Raw genomic sequence first — 17,807 nt, forward strand, 5'->3', positions numbered from 1 at the left:
GCTCCATAGTGATAAGCAAACTGCAGGAGGTCCTGACATGCGATATCTGCTTACTCGGGTCGCCAAAAGGAGTTTCTCTAGAACCTTCATGATGTGGGATGTCAAGGCAACAGGTTTATACTGTAGTCATCGATGATTGATGGGTGACTTTTCTGTGGTATCTAAACAAAGCAGAATGAGCAGCAGCATCTCCCAATTCAGTTGAAGACAAACATGTAGAAGCTGAAGAGTCCATGACTGAGGTGGAGAATAAAACATTTGAGGTTTGGCAGAAAAGTTGAGAGTGGGATGTCTGTTTAGGATGTTGAGCTTGTCCCTGAACTAAATCTGTTGAATAATGTCTTCATTTCATTGATTCTGTGTAGCTGTCTGGCTGATCTTCTGCTTAAAGCCTATGATATAAATCCATGTAGACAGATGCTGGCTTTGGGAATATAATCCTGCAAACATGTTTCTGCAAGCACATAATACTGCAATCACTACTCAGGCTAGGTCCTTTATAGGGTTTGGAGTTCATACAACTTAAGATCTTACTTTGCTCATCATGAATTCATGAAACACACGATTAGAACTTCCTCTTTTCTCTCACCTGTTTCCTCCTGCTTCACACTCACAGTGCCTCCTTTGAACTCGTCTGAGGTTTGGGGCTGTAGTTTAGGTAATATGTGAGTCTTTGAGATGTTCATCATCTGCATCCGGTTGTAAAATATCACATTGCTGCTATGGCTATTCATCATAACAAATGACAAAGAGTAAGCAAGTGCCTTTAAAAACCTTCCAGCTGTACAACATTCAAAACTAGAGTGAGTAATTGCCCCAAAAAGAAATATTTTAGCCAGAAGAGGGAGCGGGGAGCAGGGGGGCAACTTCTTTAAGTAGATTAATTAGAATAGAAGTAGCAAATCTACCCCAACATGCTGCACCTTGAGCCGCTCAACTCTAGAATCATAGTAATTATGGTAAAATATTTCTTTGCATATTTTTTCTTCACCACTAAATAAGTTCAATCCAATTCAAGTTCAAAAATACTTTATTAATCCCAAAGGGAAATTAAATAATAAATAAAGGTTCTCAAATTAGAGGTTGAATTTTTCAATTTTTTTGTGCTGCTGGAATAATGGAAGGAGATATTTAAGGCTTGTTCCATATCTGTACCAGGACTGTTCAATCTATTTTCCATCTCTCACAGTATGGATGTCCATCAGACCGACGGTCTGTGGCAGCCTGTGTCTCTCCTGAAACAATCACACCACAGACTCTGCAGGGCAAGACGGTGAGTGTTCACTTCTGCTCTGCACCTTCCTTTACCTCCTTTACTACAAATAAATAAAACAAACACTAACATGTGTATCAATTTTGATTCATGGTGGCCTGTTTTGTTCCTTTTCACACCTCTCTTATTATTGGTGGCATAATTTTTTGCAATTTTACATTTCTAAACAGACAAGAATAACATAGCCTCAAAATATGTTGTTAGAATATCAAAAGGAAATATACTGTTGCAATATTTAGACAAATATTTCAAATGGTTTCAGTGTAGAAATGGTGTTTTTAATTTAAACATATTCAAGGTTCCATAGCAATTTTTTTATGGGAAATAGTTTTTATTTTATTAGCTAAAATTCCAAAGTATTGCAACTATTAACTATCACATATTGCTCAGATCACAATGCAGATTTAATTACCTTTTTGGACTCCTTGCAGCGTGACATCACACGCGGACATTGACAACTATTGGTTTAAACTGTTACGTTATTAGTATAACGCGTTAAATCTTAAATGTACTGCCTGATATATAAAAGAAAAAGGGATGTAGAGCTTTAATACTAACTCCATGAGGGAGAGGGAAATAGTTCAGTTATTCTTGCTTAACTTTGCCAATCGTAGCATGTAAATGTGATGTGGAATTCAACGTGTTTCGGTTCAGAAACAAATCAAAAGGACGACCTACACAACAACTCTGATGGATCATGAATAGAGCAGGTGTTTAATTTAGCTAATCGCCCACTGCATTGTAAGATAAGCTAATTTGGGGCGTGCTGTGGTGGCGCAGGGGGTTAGCACACCCCACATTTAGAGGCCTTAGACCCGCGGACGTCGCGGGTTCGACTCCCGGTCCCGACGACCTTTGCCGCATGTCCTCCTTCAAAAAAAAAAAAAAATGGTGCCGGCTCAGCTGGCTGCCTGCAGACGCAGCTCCTGTCGTATGTGTGTTAATCTGTGTATAAAAAATTCTTGCTGTAACTGCGAAATAATTTCCCTGCTGGGATGAATAAAGTAATTCTTCTTCTTCTAATAGCTAATCTACCAAAGCAATCACTCAATAGTAATCACAAAATAAACATAAAGACTAAAAACATAAAACTGGAACAAATTGAATTTTCTGTTCGTTGTGTGGAAGTGTTTTTTTGGTGTTGAATCCTGAAACATAAAGTGGCGTGCAACTGACAACCACTGTAGCCCAGTGCAATATAAGCCAAAAGAAAATATATACATTTATTGACAAAATATATATATTTCTGCTTTTATTTTTAATTATGTCAGCTTCGACCCTCCATAAACCCTTATTTTCAAATAAAAAGTTGATGTAAATTAAAGAAAATCTATTCAATTACTCGTAAAAATATCTAATGTTGAGCACATGTGCAAAACTTCCAGATGTAAACACTAACATGCAAGGAGTCTAAGGTTCTCAGCACACTTTGTCACAAAGCCCAGTTTTATATCTGTTTCTGAAATAAGAGTAAATTACCCAATGACACCCATCCACCATTTGCACTGCAACCCTGCAAGAATTAACAGGCATACAGTCTGTGGGGTCTGGTGCTCATCTCCAGCAGTCAGGACACAAAACCAGCAACTCTCCACTCACACTCGTATCTAAGGACAGGCTGCCTTGAGGTGAGAGGGCAGAGTTTACTGCAAAGCAGCAGTACCAACTTCTGTGCCACTCTTGATGTTAAATTGGTGGGAATTTTAACTCTGTTGGGTTACCTCAACAATTTAAAGTATAACTAATGGCCAAAAGAATTTTTTATTTTTGCTGTTGAACTGTTTGAATTGGTGGGGTGCTGGTGCCTATCTCCAGCAAGACATTTCTGGCGAGATGCGGGGTTCAAGAGGGCACATTTTTTTAATTTATCTTTTCTTTTTTTTTTTTCAAAGGAGAATTTATATATATACAGTATATATATATATTGATTACAACTTTCACTTTGAAAATTTAAAATGTTCTTTTTTGTTATGATCTTTTTTAAGAAAAGAGAATTATTAAAGGTTAAAATTATTATTATACTAATTCCTTTATTATAAAGAATAAAAAAAGAACATGTTTGAACATTCACCCAAACCCATATCAAATGGGACCATGGGAGACAGGGCCTTCCAGGCAGTAGCTCCGCGGCTTTGGAATGTCCTCCCAGAGTCTCTGAGAGCCCCACAAGGTGTGGAGGCCTTTAAAAAAGGTCTTAAGACACACCTTTTTAAACAGGCTTTTTAGATCTGTTAGCTTTTTTAAATTGTAAGTTTTAATTTGTTACCATTTGGTGTGAGATGTATTATTGTATGTTTTATTGTACGTTTTATAATCTATTTTTGTCTGTAGCACTTTGAGATTTCTTTGAAATGTAAGGTGCGTTACAAATAAAATGTATTATTATTATTATTAAATGTTGATCTATATGCTTAAAATCTGTTCCATCTTGCAGTTGAATTATTTTATTGTTTACAGAGGTCCTTTAAGTCACACATTGGGATATAAAACCATTTCACTCAGACACGCACTCAAGTGTCTGGATTTAGAATCACAAGCAATAATTGGTAGCTTTTCTCATGTTTGCACGTGTGATTTATTTATAATGTGGACATGAAGTAGAACGGGGCTCCTGTGCTCTGACTTCTTCTTCTCTGACTGCTGATAATGACAGGCTGCAGGATGGACCACTGTGTAAGACTGACTGCAGTGCTTAAGAAGTGATATGGGGCTCACCACAGCAACTTGATTATCACACAGGACAGAGCAGAGCAGCAGCAGTGTTGTCCCCATAAAATACTCCAATGACACAGACAAAAAGATTAGATTTGTCACTGGTCATCTACCTTTTTCTTCTGCTCTTGTGGGCCGCTCTGGGATTTTATGGATCGTTTACACAGAAGTCTTATTTAGTTTGCATCATTCAGGGTATAAAGGATGATGGAGGATAAAAGGAAAAACAAATTTCAGCCAGAAATGGGAATTGCCTGTAGCATTAGGTTTAGCATGCAATGATTAACATTACCTTACATACAAGCCTCATTGAAAAAAGAGCATGTGCACCAACACATTATCATTTTTGATGAGCTGTTATCCCTTTTTGCCTTTTAGGTGAGGTACTTAGAGGACTCATGTACAGAAATTCAGTGTTGCTCATTAATGGATTTTTTTGAGACAGTCCACTCATGCAAACTCTAGACAGTGAGGCAGAGTTCAAAATTAAACCCTCCATCTGCTCTATCTGTGAGACAGGGATGCCGTCACAGACACACCATAACCAAATAAAATGCTGTGTGTGTCATGTGCTGATCATGTGCTGATCATGTTGCACATTGGTTCTTTGTGTCTTTGAGAAATCCATGAAGTGATTCAGGTGTGTGCTGGTCGTGTTGCAGCTGTTAAACTTCGGCAAGACATTCTTCTGCATAAGACATGACTGGAGGCCCAGAAAAGTGATGCAGAGTTTTGTTTGAAATAAATGCAATAAGAAAGTAATCCTCTTGTTTAAGAAGCAATATGCTGACAAAAATACAAAAGTCAATATTAGTTGTTTCTTCTCCTCTTTGTGTTGCTGTGTGCAGCCTGAGGAGCTGACACTGCTGCTCATCAAGCTCCGCCGGCAGCAGGCAGAAATCAACAGCCTGCGGGAACATACAGTAGCTCAGCTAATGGCTCTGGGAATAGAAGGGCCCAACCCCAAGGTCAGCCCCGAGTGCGCATGCACACATTGGTTCTTTGTGATTCTCTGTGTCTTTGAGAAATCCATGAAGTGATTCAGGTGTGTGCTGGTAGTTTCTCTCTTTTGATATAGCAAACATTTTGCAGATTCAGTTGTTTTGTGTCTGACTGCCATTGAATGTTTTCTAACCATGTGTGAGTTCATGCTTATCTTGGTAACATTTAATTTAAAACATAAACATTTAAATTGAATTTGGTGTGTGCTTAAAGGTTATTTACCAAAAAAAGACAAAAAATATGCATTTTTACAAACAACATGACTGTATAATCGATGATCCCTCATCTTTTTAGCATTGGGCCAACGTTCTATCATTAGCATTTTTCTGATCTCACATTGAATATCTTCCACTTCACAGAAACATTAAAATGCTACTGGGTTAAACTAACTAGTTTAGCTTTGTGTTTAAATGAGCAGGCTTTCAACCATTATTAGGGTTTATATTGTCATAGCGACCTGCATAGGAACATTGGCCAAAACTTAGAAATCATTCATTCCACAACCAGGTCTAAGCAGGGCTCTGTGATATTACATTGTTGTAATAACTATTGTGTGATTTAAGATGTTTCTAAAATGTGTAAACTTTAGGCCAAAATTAAGGATACAGAAATACACTGGATTCTCAGCCAGCTTGAAGGTATTTATTCATGTGTCTCTGTTAACACACCAAATTCAATTTGTTGTCCACCAGTAAATCTGGGCACTGATGGATAAGTTTGTGATTTTAGATGGTGGCAGCTGCTTCCTTGGGTTTGTGTTCTGCATGTGTGTCAGTGCAGTGTTGGTACAGGTGCTGCTCCCCTGCATGCTATTTAAGGACTTCTGTGCTTTGGTGGTTGTTTCTTTCCAATCAGTCACTGTTTTGTGTTTCAGTCTCATATGGAAGCTTGTCCAGTAAAAACTTCTTTTAACTGATGCATGCCTGAGAACTTTGTTAAAAATTTATTTGGAGTATTTTGTACCAGTGAAAATGGTAAGACCTTTTAAAGCTGTTACTAAACTAGTAAAAACTCAACTGTATACCTGTCATGAAGTTTATCAAAACCTTTCATGAAATATTAATGTATGACTTGCTTTAGCTGGTTTGTCATTATGAAAGGATAATATCCCGTGGATTCATGAAGTACCATGCAGCTTCCAGGTGCATGCTTTGCTTGTTTTCGTCATGTCTCTCCAGTGCATCGAGTTTCTTTTCCCCTCTTGGTTCCATAGAGAAATGTTCCCAACACACAGGGAGCAACAGCAGCAAAAAAGCATCAGTATTCCACCAGTCAGGGTGAACCCGACGCACGGGACGCCATAGTGACGACAGCAGCAAATTTTCGACTTTCTTGTGTCGCCTCACTAGCTCACTGCATATCTACGTGTACGAGCTCAAAATTCACATGCATAAATTTCACCTCACTGCACAAGTTCAATAGAATTGGAGAGAGAGAGAGAGGGAGCGGCGCTGCGTCCTGTGTGTCGAGTCCATAAGGAAGAATGAACTCTGTTACCTGCCAGGCTCCTGGTCTCCTAACACTGAGTGTAGCATGAAAACGCTGTGAGGAGGAACAAGCAATCCAATCCCAATGGACTGACAGTCCACACTCACTGGGGTGTTTAATTGACAAGTTGTTAAAAGGCCAGTGCAAAATTGTGAACACTAAGACAGTTTGCTTAATTGCAAAAGAGCCTTTAATGTAATTGGAAAGCATTTCAAAACATGCTGCAAACATTTGACACCTAGTACTACATCTGTACCCCCCACCACAAATGTCATAACTGACAGTGTTGGCAGTTTTCCCTGTCTGAGAAAAATTATGAATATATTTTTTAGGGTAAGTTTGTTTACAGAGAATTAACACATTTTATTAATGCAATTAATGCATTTTATTCATTTATGGTTTATTATTTAGGAATCAGAACTCTGGAAATCAAAAATGTTGTAGCAACTTCACACAGTCACCCAAATTGTTGGGAATCAGAACTTGCTTTGATGTTCGGCTTACATAATTATTAATAATTAATAATTTATTATCATTCAAATTATTAATAAAATTACAATTCTTTAGGTGATTCGGGAAACCATCCAGAATTTCTGTGGTCATAAGCTAAACTCTCTCTCTCTCTTGGAATGAAATCAGACCTAAAGAAGAATCTCTTCACACAACAGTAAATGATCACTGACACATTTATTTCTAATCAAGTTTGAGAATTTATAGCCCAACTTTACAGCTGAATTATTATTGAATAACTTCTTACTTCAACTACTGGTATGCATATAAACCAGGCTACTTATATGGCAAAGTTGAATATTAAAATGAGAATCAAATCAGATTAATAAAGAAACTATGACAAAGTGAAATAGAATATTGAAAAACAACTTCTAAACTACCTAACTAATTAAACAAAAATAAATAAAGGAAAAATCAGATTTACAGAATCATAAATGCAGCACAACAGTCTTGTAGGACAGAGTAACCCCTCTAAGACCCAAACAAAAAGGGCAGGAGGTTAAGTCACTGTCCAGACTCAGACTGGCCCACCGTCTTTCAACAATAGGTCATAAAACTCTGCATGTTGAGGGCTAACTCAGCATGCACAAAGAAAATGTGGTCTTAGGCTTTGTACGACTGCACAGTAGATATGAATTAGGAAATCAAAAAAGGAAGAGAAATGGGAACAAGAGGGAGAAAATGGAACAGTCTCACTCTGAGCCGATCGTCAGTTTGGATAAAGCAATGTCCAAAGATCCAAAAATTGATGGAACAGAAAAACTCTCTCCAGGCAGCAGACATAAACTGCTGGAGTTTCTTAGCAGAACCTCTGGTACTTTGGGTTGACTAAACCAAAGAAAGTACCTTTCGTGTTCAGGAATGGAGAGGTTGCCACAGCAGGCCTATGCAGGCAGACGCATCAAGAGACTTTGACGTCTCTATGGGAACGCAGAAACGTGATGTACGCAGACTGCTGCCTAGAAGTTCTCCAGTGAACACTTTGAAGGTTTTGAAATAAATCGTCTTCCTGGGCAGCAGGATAGAAGAAAAAGGTTCAGAGCTCTTGTCTCTTGGAGGTTGACTCCAACAAGACTTTGGGATTGAGGTCTTGCTTCTGTAGTGGGGATCAGTTCTTATCTGAACAGCAATGAGTTTTATTGCAGGGGGGAGTTTTGGCAGTGATGGCTCCAGCAGTGATGTCTCCAGCACAAGGAATGTGTGGACATACAGTTCAGATAGTCCCTGAACAAAAATGGAATACAACATTATGTATTTTAGATATTTGATACATCTTCCAGTTCCAGTGCTAAAGATTCCTTAGAAATTAGTTTATTGATCTTTACATTATTATGATGTTTTCATGCTATTACTTAACAATGGTCTCAAAATAATAACATTATTGTTAATCACAATTTTTGGAACAATTAACTGCCCCAGCAAAAATTGTGCATTTTGACAAGGCTACATTTATATTAATACACACATCACTTGGTAGTAAAGAACAACTTCTTTTTTGATTTTCATATGTTTAACATAATTGGAAATCTTAGAATCCACACTTTCAGAATCTGGTGGTCCCTGAGTGTTTGTGAAATGGGTTATGTTTTCCTCAGCCTGAAAAGTTAGAGAAACACTATGTGCATAATCAAGAATCAAGTCTTGTGACCTTGTGAAGCAGAAGAAGGAGCAAACACCCAAAAGTCAGGCCAAATGAAAGCTCTGGCATGGTGGGTTTGAACCTTTTGCAGAATTAAAAGAGGTCAGCTGCTATAGTTGAGTAAACAGGCAATGCCAGCAGCATACCCTGGGTGAGTCCTTAGAATTGGATTAAGAAAATGTTCTATAGAAGCACAGTGTGAACACATTCCACAAACTAAGATCCATAAACAATATGTGCAAGTTACTAAAGGGGCAGTATTATGTGTTCTCCAGGAGCATAGTGCCATTTTACAGCACAATCACAGAACTATTTTAACTTCAGTTGTTATAAAAATTATGTGTATATCAAATATACTTAAAGCTGCAGTACAAAGCTTTTATAAAATATATTTTATGTTTTTTTTTTACATAATTGTTGAAACTGTCACTATGTCACAACTGTATCATATGAGACCAATAATATGTGAAAAAAATAAAGCTTTTCTGCCTTCTCCCAGTGCTAACTAGAAACTACCAATCAGAGCCAGGAACAGGGTTGTAGCGCTGTCAATCATGCCCATCTACACGCCTCCCAGATGTGCAGTTCCACCAGGTGTTTGCTAATTGCTGCTGGCTAGTCTGAAGCAGATGAGTGGAGGAGTGGAAACTGCAGCTGTGAGGAGGAACTGCGCCTTGAAGGCAGCACTAGGTTCACTAAGGAGTTTTGCACAGCTGAATGGTTGCCACGGGAGATTAAAGGATTTCTCAAACCTGCATGAAATCAACCAATAAATCAATCAAATTTCTTTGTTTAGCACATTTAAGCAAAAAGGCAGTTCAACGGCTTCACAACATAGAAACAGAAACATACAGTCATAAAAAACCATAATTGAGAAACTATTTACAAAGATTACGTTTTGATGAGTTATATCACTAAAATCATTGATATACATCAAATGAGCTGGTAAATGTTACATTTATTATGGTTCAAAAGCAACTCTACACAGGTTGTTTTCAGCCTTGTTTTAAAGGAACTCAGTATTTCAGCAGTTTTGCAGTTTTCTTTAAGTGTGTTTCAGATTTGTGGTGCATAGAAGTTGAATGCTGCTTCTCCATGTTTGGTTCTGATTCCGGGGATGCAGAGCAGAACCAGAGCCATAAAGAATCAAGGCATATTTTTGATGCGGGAATAACATTATAACATGACGTAATTATCAAAAAAGCAAATTTTACATAATACTGTCCATTTAAAAAAATAATAACATAGTCACTTGATCACTTCCATTCAGATGAATTGGCAGCACAGCATTTTAACTGTGCTGGCACCACAGAGCAGCACCACTTAGTGTTGTTGCTGATTTCATCTTGATAATAAAAGTTCAAAGAGGATATTTTGTTTTCCAAAGAACTGATTTTCAGATGATTTCATTCTGCTTGTTTTTGGTACATACAGCATGTGATCTATTATTATTATTATTATTATCGTTAATTAGGGAAAGAACTGAATACACATTTTTTCTTGGCCTGTAAATTATAGGGTTGTTTAATAAGTTTGAACTTATTAAAAATGCGCTGTAGTAAATTTCCTTTTCTTCTTATTTCAGATCTAACAAACAGCTGTTTATTCCATTTTAATTTATCTGGCTTTTCCCCTCCTTTACCCATATGTCTGTGATTTCACAAAAAATATTGCTTTCATTTTCCTGCTCCTTCTTTTTTATCGTCTTTGACTGCTATAGACTGATGTTCTCTCCCACCATCTTCAGAGGAACCTTACTTACCTGGACAAGCAGGTGAGAACTTTGGTTCTGGCGCAGGCAACGTATCTGTGATCTCTGAATTGGAAATGAAACTTTTGTTTTTGAAACGTCTCTAGCACTTATTAGTGTTCACAGCTACACTGAGTACAGTAGGTTTTAGGTGAACCAGAAGTTGCTCTGATCTCATTTCTGGCAACATTTCACCTCTTTGCTGTAGCTAAGATGGAGCAAAATCAGGTATTTTTGAGTGGCATATGAAATATAATAAAAACACACTGATAGTAAATTCTCTTCATCATAGCCCCTGACAGTGACTAGAATATATGAGGCAACAGGTTGACATTTTGCCCACAAAGGTGCTGTAATAGAAGCAGAATAAAATATATAGTGTATTTGAGCAAAGTTGATGACACCCAAACTGTGATGTTTAGAAAACCGGGTCAGAGCATCTTTTAATAGCAAGTCATGTGGGATGTTGGTGATCAGCAGTAGTCTTCTGTTAAAAGCTGTCCAGAAAAGCAACAATGGCAACCCAGCAACAGGAGTCATGGGTGCCCAAGTTGTCTGATGCAACAGACAAGTTAATCCAGGTCAAATTGCTCAAGATGTTATTACTGGTTATAAAATAAGAGTGTTGGAGCACACAGTTCATAGCTGCTAACTGGGTTAGGCCAGCATGGCCATGCTAACGTCGGCTCAGTTTCATTAGATATCTGTAAACTAACAACGTAATCTACACAGAGAAATCAAAACAAACAAGTCTATCTGTTATATCCATTAAATAGATGTTGGCCACAATTGCTATTAGCAGAAAGTGACATTGAAATGGCATTTTGGAAAATTCTTCCACACAAAGTGAGGATGGTTTTCAGTGAGGATGCTCTCTGGTCTTCAGCTCCCTCCATAGATTCTCTTTCAGTTACATGTCAGGTGATTGGCTGGACCATTTTTGCATTCTTTGATTTCTCTTAAACTAGCTAAGAGTTTTTTGGGCTGTTTGTTGGAGTCATTTTCATTTTATTATTGAAAAATCCAACTTCATTTTACCTGCAGATTACTTGCAAGAATGTTCAGTTACATTTCTTCATTCATTGTTCTTTGAGTTATATGAAGACTTCTCCATGCTGAAAGACAGACACACCATGATAATCTTGCCTACAAACCTTATTGTTTGCAGATGTGCTGTTTTCCATCCTTCCATGAAAATAGTTCAAATTTGCTCTTGTCTGACTGGAGCATTATTCCAGTAATTCACTGGCTTGTCAAAGTTTTCTATAGCAACCTTGAAATAAGCTTCCATATTTTTTCTCTTCAGCAGCGGAGAAATATGTTTATATAATCTATATTAGATAGATGCATGACTCATAGTTTTCATTGAAAGACTGTACCTGCAATTTTTAAATCTTCCTGAAACTTTGTAAGAGATCCTTGGCTCTTGAAAAACTCATTCAAGTATTATTTTGTCTCCTCTCTCAGAACTCTAACTAAAACACCTATTTGTGACTGGTTTATAGTAGTTTGGTCCAAAAGGGGCTAACCACAAAATCTAAGAAGTTTCAAGTTACATATATATTTTGCTACAGCAATATCTTGAGAGAGGTTTTTACTTTTACGCATTATGACAGGCTTCTTCTGTAAATCCCTTTTAATGATAAAACTTTTTAATATCCAGCTGTTGTTAAATTGCATTGATGAGAGCAGGTCTGTTTTCTGCTGAAATGTTTCCCCCAAATGTTTCAGCAGGTTTCTATGGCTTTCTGTGACTTTTAACAGTTCATTTTCTTCATCTGTTCAGGAATGTGTCATTTCACTTTATTATGTATTTTAATTTATAGACTTACTTACTTTGATGTCCTTCTGTATGTTGGTTATAGCATAGGTCTGGTTCTTAGGCACTTATTTTCTACACTGCACTGTACATGAGTTTATAGGTTTCAGACTGCAGTTTAAAATAAAACCATAATTTTTGAGCCGCTCTTTTTCTTCTTTTATTTATTGTCAGCTAAACAGCATTTGATATCTTAGTCTCTCTTACCAGCTGTGTTATTACACCACTGTATCCTCTTCTTCCCGGCACTGATGCTAGACGAAGGAGAATGAGCCTCTTATCTTCATGATTCACACTATGATTGAGAACTCGGCGCCAAGGCCGCAACTCTACCAGCAAGTAAGGTTTTTGGGAGTTGCTCACTTGAATCGGCACAGAGCCCATCCAGCCATCTGCCGAGAGTTTTGGCTGGGTCACAACCTTGTCATGGAGTTTTAGCTTCACAGCTTTTTGGGAAATGTTTCTGCCATAATCCAAGAGCACACATTTTCAGTCTGAAAGCAGCATTTCATATCTTTTGTTCTCAAAATTTTTAGTGATTGTACTCAGAATGTCTCTTCACACTCACACTTAGTCTGTCCTCGGAGTAAATCTTCTTTTGCAAAACGTTCTGCTCGCTTGGTGGAATTTTCCTGCCATAATCCAAGAGCACACATTTTCAGTCTGAAAACAGGATTTCATGCCTTTTGTTCTCAAAATTTTTAATACTTTTGCTTACATTTTCATTTTGAAAGTGAAATGTTTTCACTTTCAAAGAAATACATGCATAACTTCATGTATTTCTTCTCAAAACACATAATGCTTGTACTCAAAAGTTCTGCTCACACTCACACTTTGTTTGTGCGCGGACTCTTTGCTCGCTTACGAAACATAGAACTGGCTTTCGACACAGTCGCCTGGCAACCTCTCAACCAATCGAATGAAAGTATTGTACTGGGTGCATTTGTTTCCTTCTAGCGGGTGTGCCTGTGTGTCTACTATCGATTGTAGCAACCTGCACCACCCACTGGATGTAGGGGGAAACAACGACGTCAGCTTTCTGCTCTGTAGTACACTAAACAGCCGCCAGCAGTGTGCTACTGATTACTAACAGCCTTTTGATCTTAGGCACGATTTTGTTCACCCAACAAAAGACAATATAGTCACGACATGATATCTATCTAAGGCAGTTCCAGGTTTTGTAAGTGAGCAGAGAGTCCAAGCATTGACTTAGTATGAGCACGGCGAGAAGTTTTGAGTACAAACAAGCATTACACGTTTTGAGAAGAAATACATAAAGTCCTGCTTTCAAAATGAAAATGTAAGCAAAAGTATTAAAAGTTTTGAGAATAAAAGGCATAAAATCCTGTTTTCAGACTGAAAATGTGTGCTCTTGGATTATGGCAGGAAAATTCCACCAAACCAGCAGAGAGTTTTGCAAGCGAAGATTTGCTCTGAGCAGAGATTATGAGCGCAAGGAGAAGTTTTGAGTACAATCATTACAAGTTTTGAGAAGAAAGATAAGAAGTCCTGCTTTCAACATAAAAATGCTAAGAGAATTATTAAAAGTTTTGAGAACAAAAGATATGAAATCTTGTTTTCAGACTGAAAATGTGTGCTCTTGGATTATGGCAGAAACATTTCCCCATACACAACTGCTAACTCACCTTAGTTTCATGGTTACACATTAGAGCATCAAGGTCAGAGCTGAATCAGGTTGGTTTAAATGGAAAGTTCCCCAAAAGCAACCTGGAAATTGAGGAGTTATTTCTCAAAAGAAACAATCAATCCTTTGAAGACTTTACTTTTTATCTGAGTACCTAGGAATAAACTTGAGTTTGCCCTTCAGCTTTACTTTGTTTCCAGCAAAGCTCCAATGTTTCAAAATGACTTGAAGTACAGCAGACTCCAGCCAAAACTTTGCTGTGGTTGCCCAGTTGTTGTGTATCCACATCTCCACCATCAAGCCCCAGTTTCACCACATTGATGCAGTGAACCATTCAACACCAGTCACTGGATCCTTCCCAGATATAACAACTGATGTCTGTAAGATGTCTGTGATTCGGCACCTGCCATTTGAGATGCTTTCCTTTATTGGAAATGGGCCAAACTGAAGCATGGGACATGTACTGTCACACAGACAGTCACACCTGTCTTCATCCTCCATAGTTTGGTGTGTACGACATATATGTACATGTCAAGATGAGTTTTTCTAAAGATGTATTTTTCAGATATTCTTTGGCTGTGTTGAAAATGAATTTCTTCATGAAAAAATGACTTCTACCCTTTATGAAAGGCTGATTGAGGTCTGTATAGAGGGACAGCTTGTGTGAATCAGGTTTGCTCAGATTAGCAGAGCTTTCTTGAGTCCAACCAGAAGTTCTTCTCACTTTACTATGTAAGAAAGCAACAGTCATCATCATTGAGATTCTCTCTGTTTCATGCAGTAGTTACGAGGTTAGCCCTGCAGGATGGACCCATGTCAGGATCCTCCTACAGAGCCTGGTCATGTTTATGTGCTGTGACATGCAGCCCCACGTCACCACTGCCTGTGAAAATGTGCTGTAGGGCTTCTCAGTTGTTTCTGCATGTTTGGTAGAAAAATCACTAAAGTAAACATTCCTGCATCTTCTCCTTCCAGTGATTAGTGGTCTGTCAATGAAAACTTTCATCCTGTCCTCCATGACAAAAAATAAGGATCTCACCTGACTCCTTATTTTGTTTTGTTTGTCTGATATTTAGCCTCAATGAGTAAACATTCTCTTCTTCATCAGTTCCCTCACAAACATCACCTCCTGTTTCAGCTCATGTTTATAGTTTAGTCTTTTGTTTTGTTTAGGGTTTTTTGGCATTTTTTTCCATAATATTCTTAATCTTGTGCTGAGGAGCTTCAGCATTTACCTTTATCTACCTCTATGCTCCCCTTCTACAAGATTTTTGTTTTGTTCCTTTTCTCCAACATTTAACCTCAGCTAACAGAGAGAAAGCTGTTGTGTATTCCATATGAAATAACTCTTTTGAAATGAATTTTTGAGATGTTTGCATTGTTTTACTGGCAGTTCACTCGTACACTCTGTAAGCTCTCTGTCTGAGCTGCAAAATAGTTTTCAACAGCATTTTTATAAAAGCCACTGAGTCTTCCACTACATACATAATGGGACTCCAGGATATTCCCATTTTCATGTGATATGCCTCTCAACCCCAAAAGCATAATATATGCTTGTATAAAATGTAAATCATTGGTAAGTTTACATCTTGATCAACTGCCAGCTTGATGATTTGTGAATAAGTGTGCAGATCTCTTTCCTTAACGGCATAGAAGGGCATCTAAGGAATATCATTGCACAGTCTCAGTGAAGAGAAACTGGTTTTCATTTGATCTTAGCTGATGGGTTGTTGGCGCCCCCCCACTGGTCCAATCTGAGTGTTTCTCCTCTTTCAGATCACTCCAGAAGATTTTAAAGACAGCTCTTTAAACCAGTCCATTGACAAGGCTGATGTAGAGGTAAGAAAGCTTTGCTGTCAGTAAAATGCTGAGCAGCTCATGAACTGCACAGCTGATCTCGGTGTTTATTCACATCAGACTAAGCTGAGCAGACTGTGTGAGAAGGACAAGGTGCTGAGGATGCAGGAAGAGAAGCTGCAGCAGCTGCACAGGGAAAAGGTACTGCCCTGAGCAGAGCAAGCTCACCTTTCCACTTAGAGATTAGTCTCAGGTATGCAGTAAGAAACTCCTGTTGTTTTGTGGCAGCACACTCTGGAGACGGTGCTGCTGTCAGCCAGTCAGGAGCTGGGTGAGCAGAACGGCTCCAACACAGCGGCCATGCAGAGCCTGGTCCAACAAAGAGATGTTCTGCAGAGCGGCTTGCTCAGCACCTGCAGGGAGTTGTCCAGAGTCACCGTCGTAAGTTCAGACTCAGAGTCAGATGACTTTATCTTGGTAAGATAATGTTGATGGCAGCATTATCTCAGCTGATTCCCTCCTCCGGGAAGGAATCAGCCAATCAGAACAACGGACCTGATGTAGCTTCCAAGAAGAGAAAAATTATTCAGAGAAAACAAAAAGTTAACAGTTAAAATAACATCGAATAGAAGGAGTGGAAGAAGAAAGTGAGAAAAAGAGGTCAGTTTGCCCTTCAGTAGCCAAAGTCTATTGCAGCATAACCACAGAAACAAAATAAAATGCTACTTTACAAAACAATAACTTGCCAAAAAACAAACAGCCTGAAGCCAAGGCTTATACTCGCCTATCTTAGTCATAGACTCAGCAGTCGACGAAAATGAAAGATATCGTCCATATACAAACATACATAAGCACACATACACACATTTATATTCAAATATGCATGTATGCACATATGTAGACATATGTAGGCTATATTGTTCACATTTTCCCAATAGTGGTACATGGTCAATGGTGTCAAATAGATCAATGAAATCAATGAACACACACTGTAAGCTGAACTGGTGCTTATTTAATGTATACTTTTTATTAAGAAAGGAGCCTTATCATCTATCTATCTATCTATCTATCTATCTATCTATCTATCTATCTATCTATCTATCTATCTATACTGTGTATATATATATATATATATATATATATAACTAATATTAGTTATAAAGTTTTTGAATATGTTTGTAAAGGAATTTCTTAGATTCTAATTGCATAAAGGCAGAGTCACCAATGTGAAAACCTTGGTGACCACACATTCACACCCCTACCTATTACTAAATGCAGGTCTAAGACTCACATGCACAGCATATGGACACACACATCTGCACACACTGTGTGTCATTGTTGTTCCCAGGAGTTGGAGCGATCGTTGAAGGAGTATGAGCAGCTGGAGGCAGATGTAACTCTAGCCAGGACCAAACTGCTGGAGCAGCTGGAGGCCCTGGGCAGCCCACAGGTAGCAGACAGACCCAGACCCACTCACAAACACACTCTTTATTGGTGGCTCGTGCCTTAATGACATTCTTCTCTTACTATATGTTTCTTTTGTGTGTGTATGTCTTAGACAGAACCTCCAAGTCAGCGGCACATCCAGATCCAGAAGGAGCTTTGGAGGATCCAGGACGTGATGGAGGCTCTGTCTAAAACTAAACCTCACCAGAGAACAGAGTGTGGTGAGTTTATGAAACGAATCACTTTCAAAACTTTTCTGCAACCTTGGCATCCAAATTTTTTTCTACTGTAATACAGTCATATTCAATAAGCTATATATATGTCAATGAGTCTCATTTGTCAGATTAAAAATGCCTTATGAAAATAACAACCATTAAATAGGTATGAAACATGATTTGACAAGCCCACATTCCTGTTTTGAAAAATAACTTTTTGTTGGTGTGATGTAAAAATTATATTTTAAGTGTCAAGTTTTATATTATTAAAATTATAATAGAAATAAAAGCTTTCAAACATTCATCTGTGTGGAATTAATCTATATAATTTGATTCACTTAGTGATAAAGTTTCTAAAATAAATGGGCTTTTCAATAGTTCTCTAATTTATTACAGTAAATTGATTGAAGATGATTTTACTCTAAAATGTTTGTTCCTGTTTATCCAAACAGGCAGTTAGCTCAGCGATGGCTTCTTATGCTCAGGCAGCCATGTTCCTGGCTGCATTTAG

At 38.1% G+C, this 17,807-nt stretch overlaps 1 protein-coding gene across 9 annotated transcripts in view; it reads left to right on the top strand.

Annotated features, from left to right (window-relative positions):
• LOC114160928 (pleckstrin homology domain-containing family A member 5) overlaps positions 1–17,807 on the top strand; it is a 153,869-nt gene that overhangs the window by 114,349 nt on the left and 21,713 nt on the right. For 6 of the 9 annotated variants that reach the window (XM_028043867.1, XM_028043866.1, XM_028043871.1 and 3 more), the window contains 9 exons: positions 1,190–1,273; positions 4,834–4,953; positions 10,345–10,398; positions 12,452–12,532; positions 15,615–15,677; positions 15,756–15,836; positions 15,924–16,076; positions 16,984–17,085; positions 17,194–17,302. In XM_028043867.1, coding sequence (XP_027899668.1) covers positions 1,190–1,273; positions 4,834–4,953; positions 10,345–10,398; positions 12,452–12,532; positions 15,615–15,677; positions 15,756–15,836; positions 15,924–16,076; positions 16,984–17,085; positions 17,194–17,302 — 847 coding nt within the window. The remainder of the gene's footprint in view (positions 1–1,189; positions 1,274–4,833; positions 4,954–10,344; positions 10,399–12,451; positions 12,533–15,614; positions 15,678–15,755; positions 15,837–15,923; positions 16,077–16,983; positions 17,086–17,193; positions 17,303–17,807) is intronic. The other 3 variants (XM_028043868.1, XM_028043869.1, XM_028043872.1) reach the window with 3 other exon arrangements.

Source organism: Xiphophorus couchianus, chromosome 17 (genome assembly GCF_001444195.1).
Source record: "Xiphophorus couchianus chromosome 17, X_couchianus-1.0, whole genome shotgun sequence".
NCBI classification, from domain to species: domain Eukaryota; kingdom Metazoa; phylum Chordata; class Actinopteri; order Cyprinodontiformes; family Poeciliidae; genus Xiphophorus; species Xiphophorus couchianus.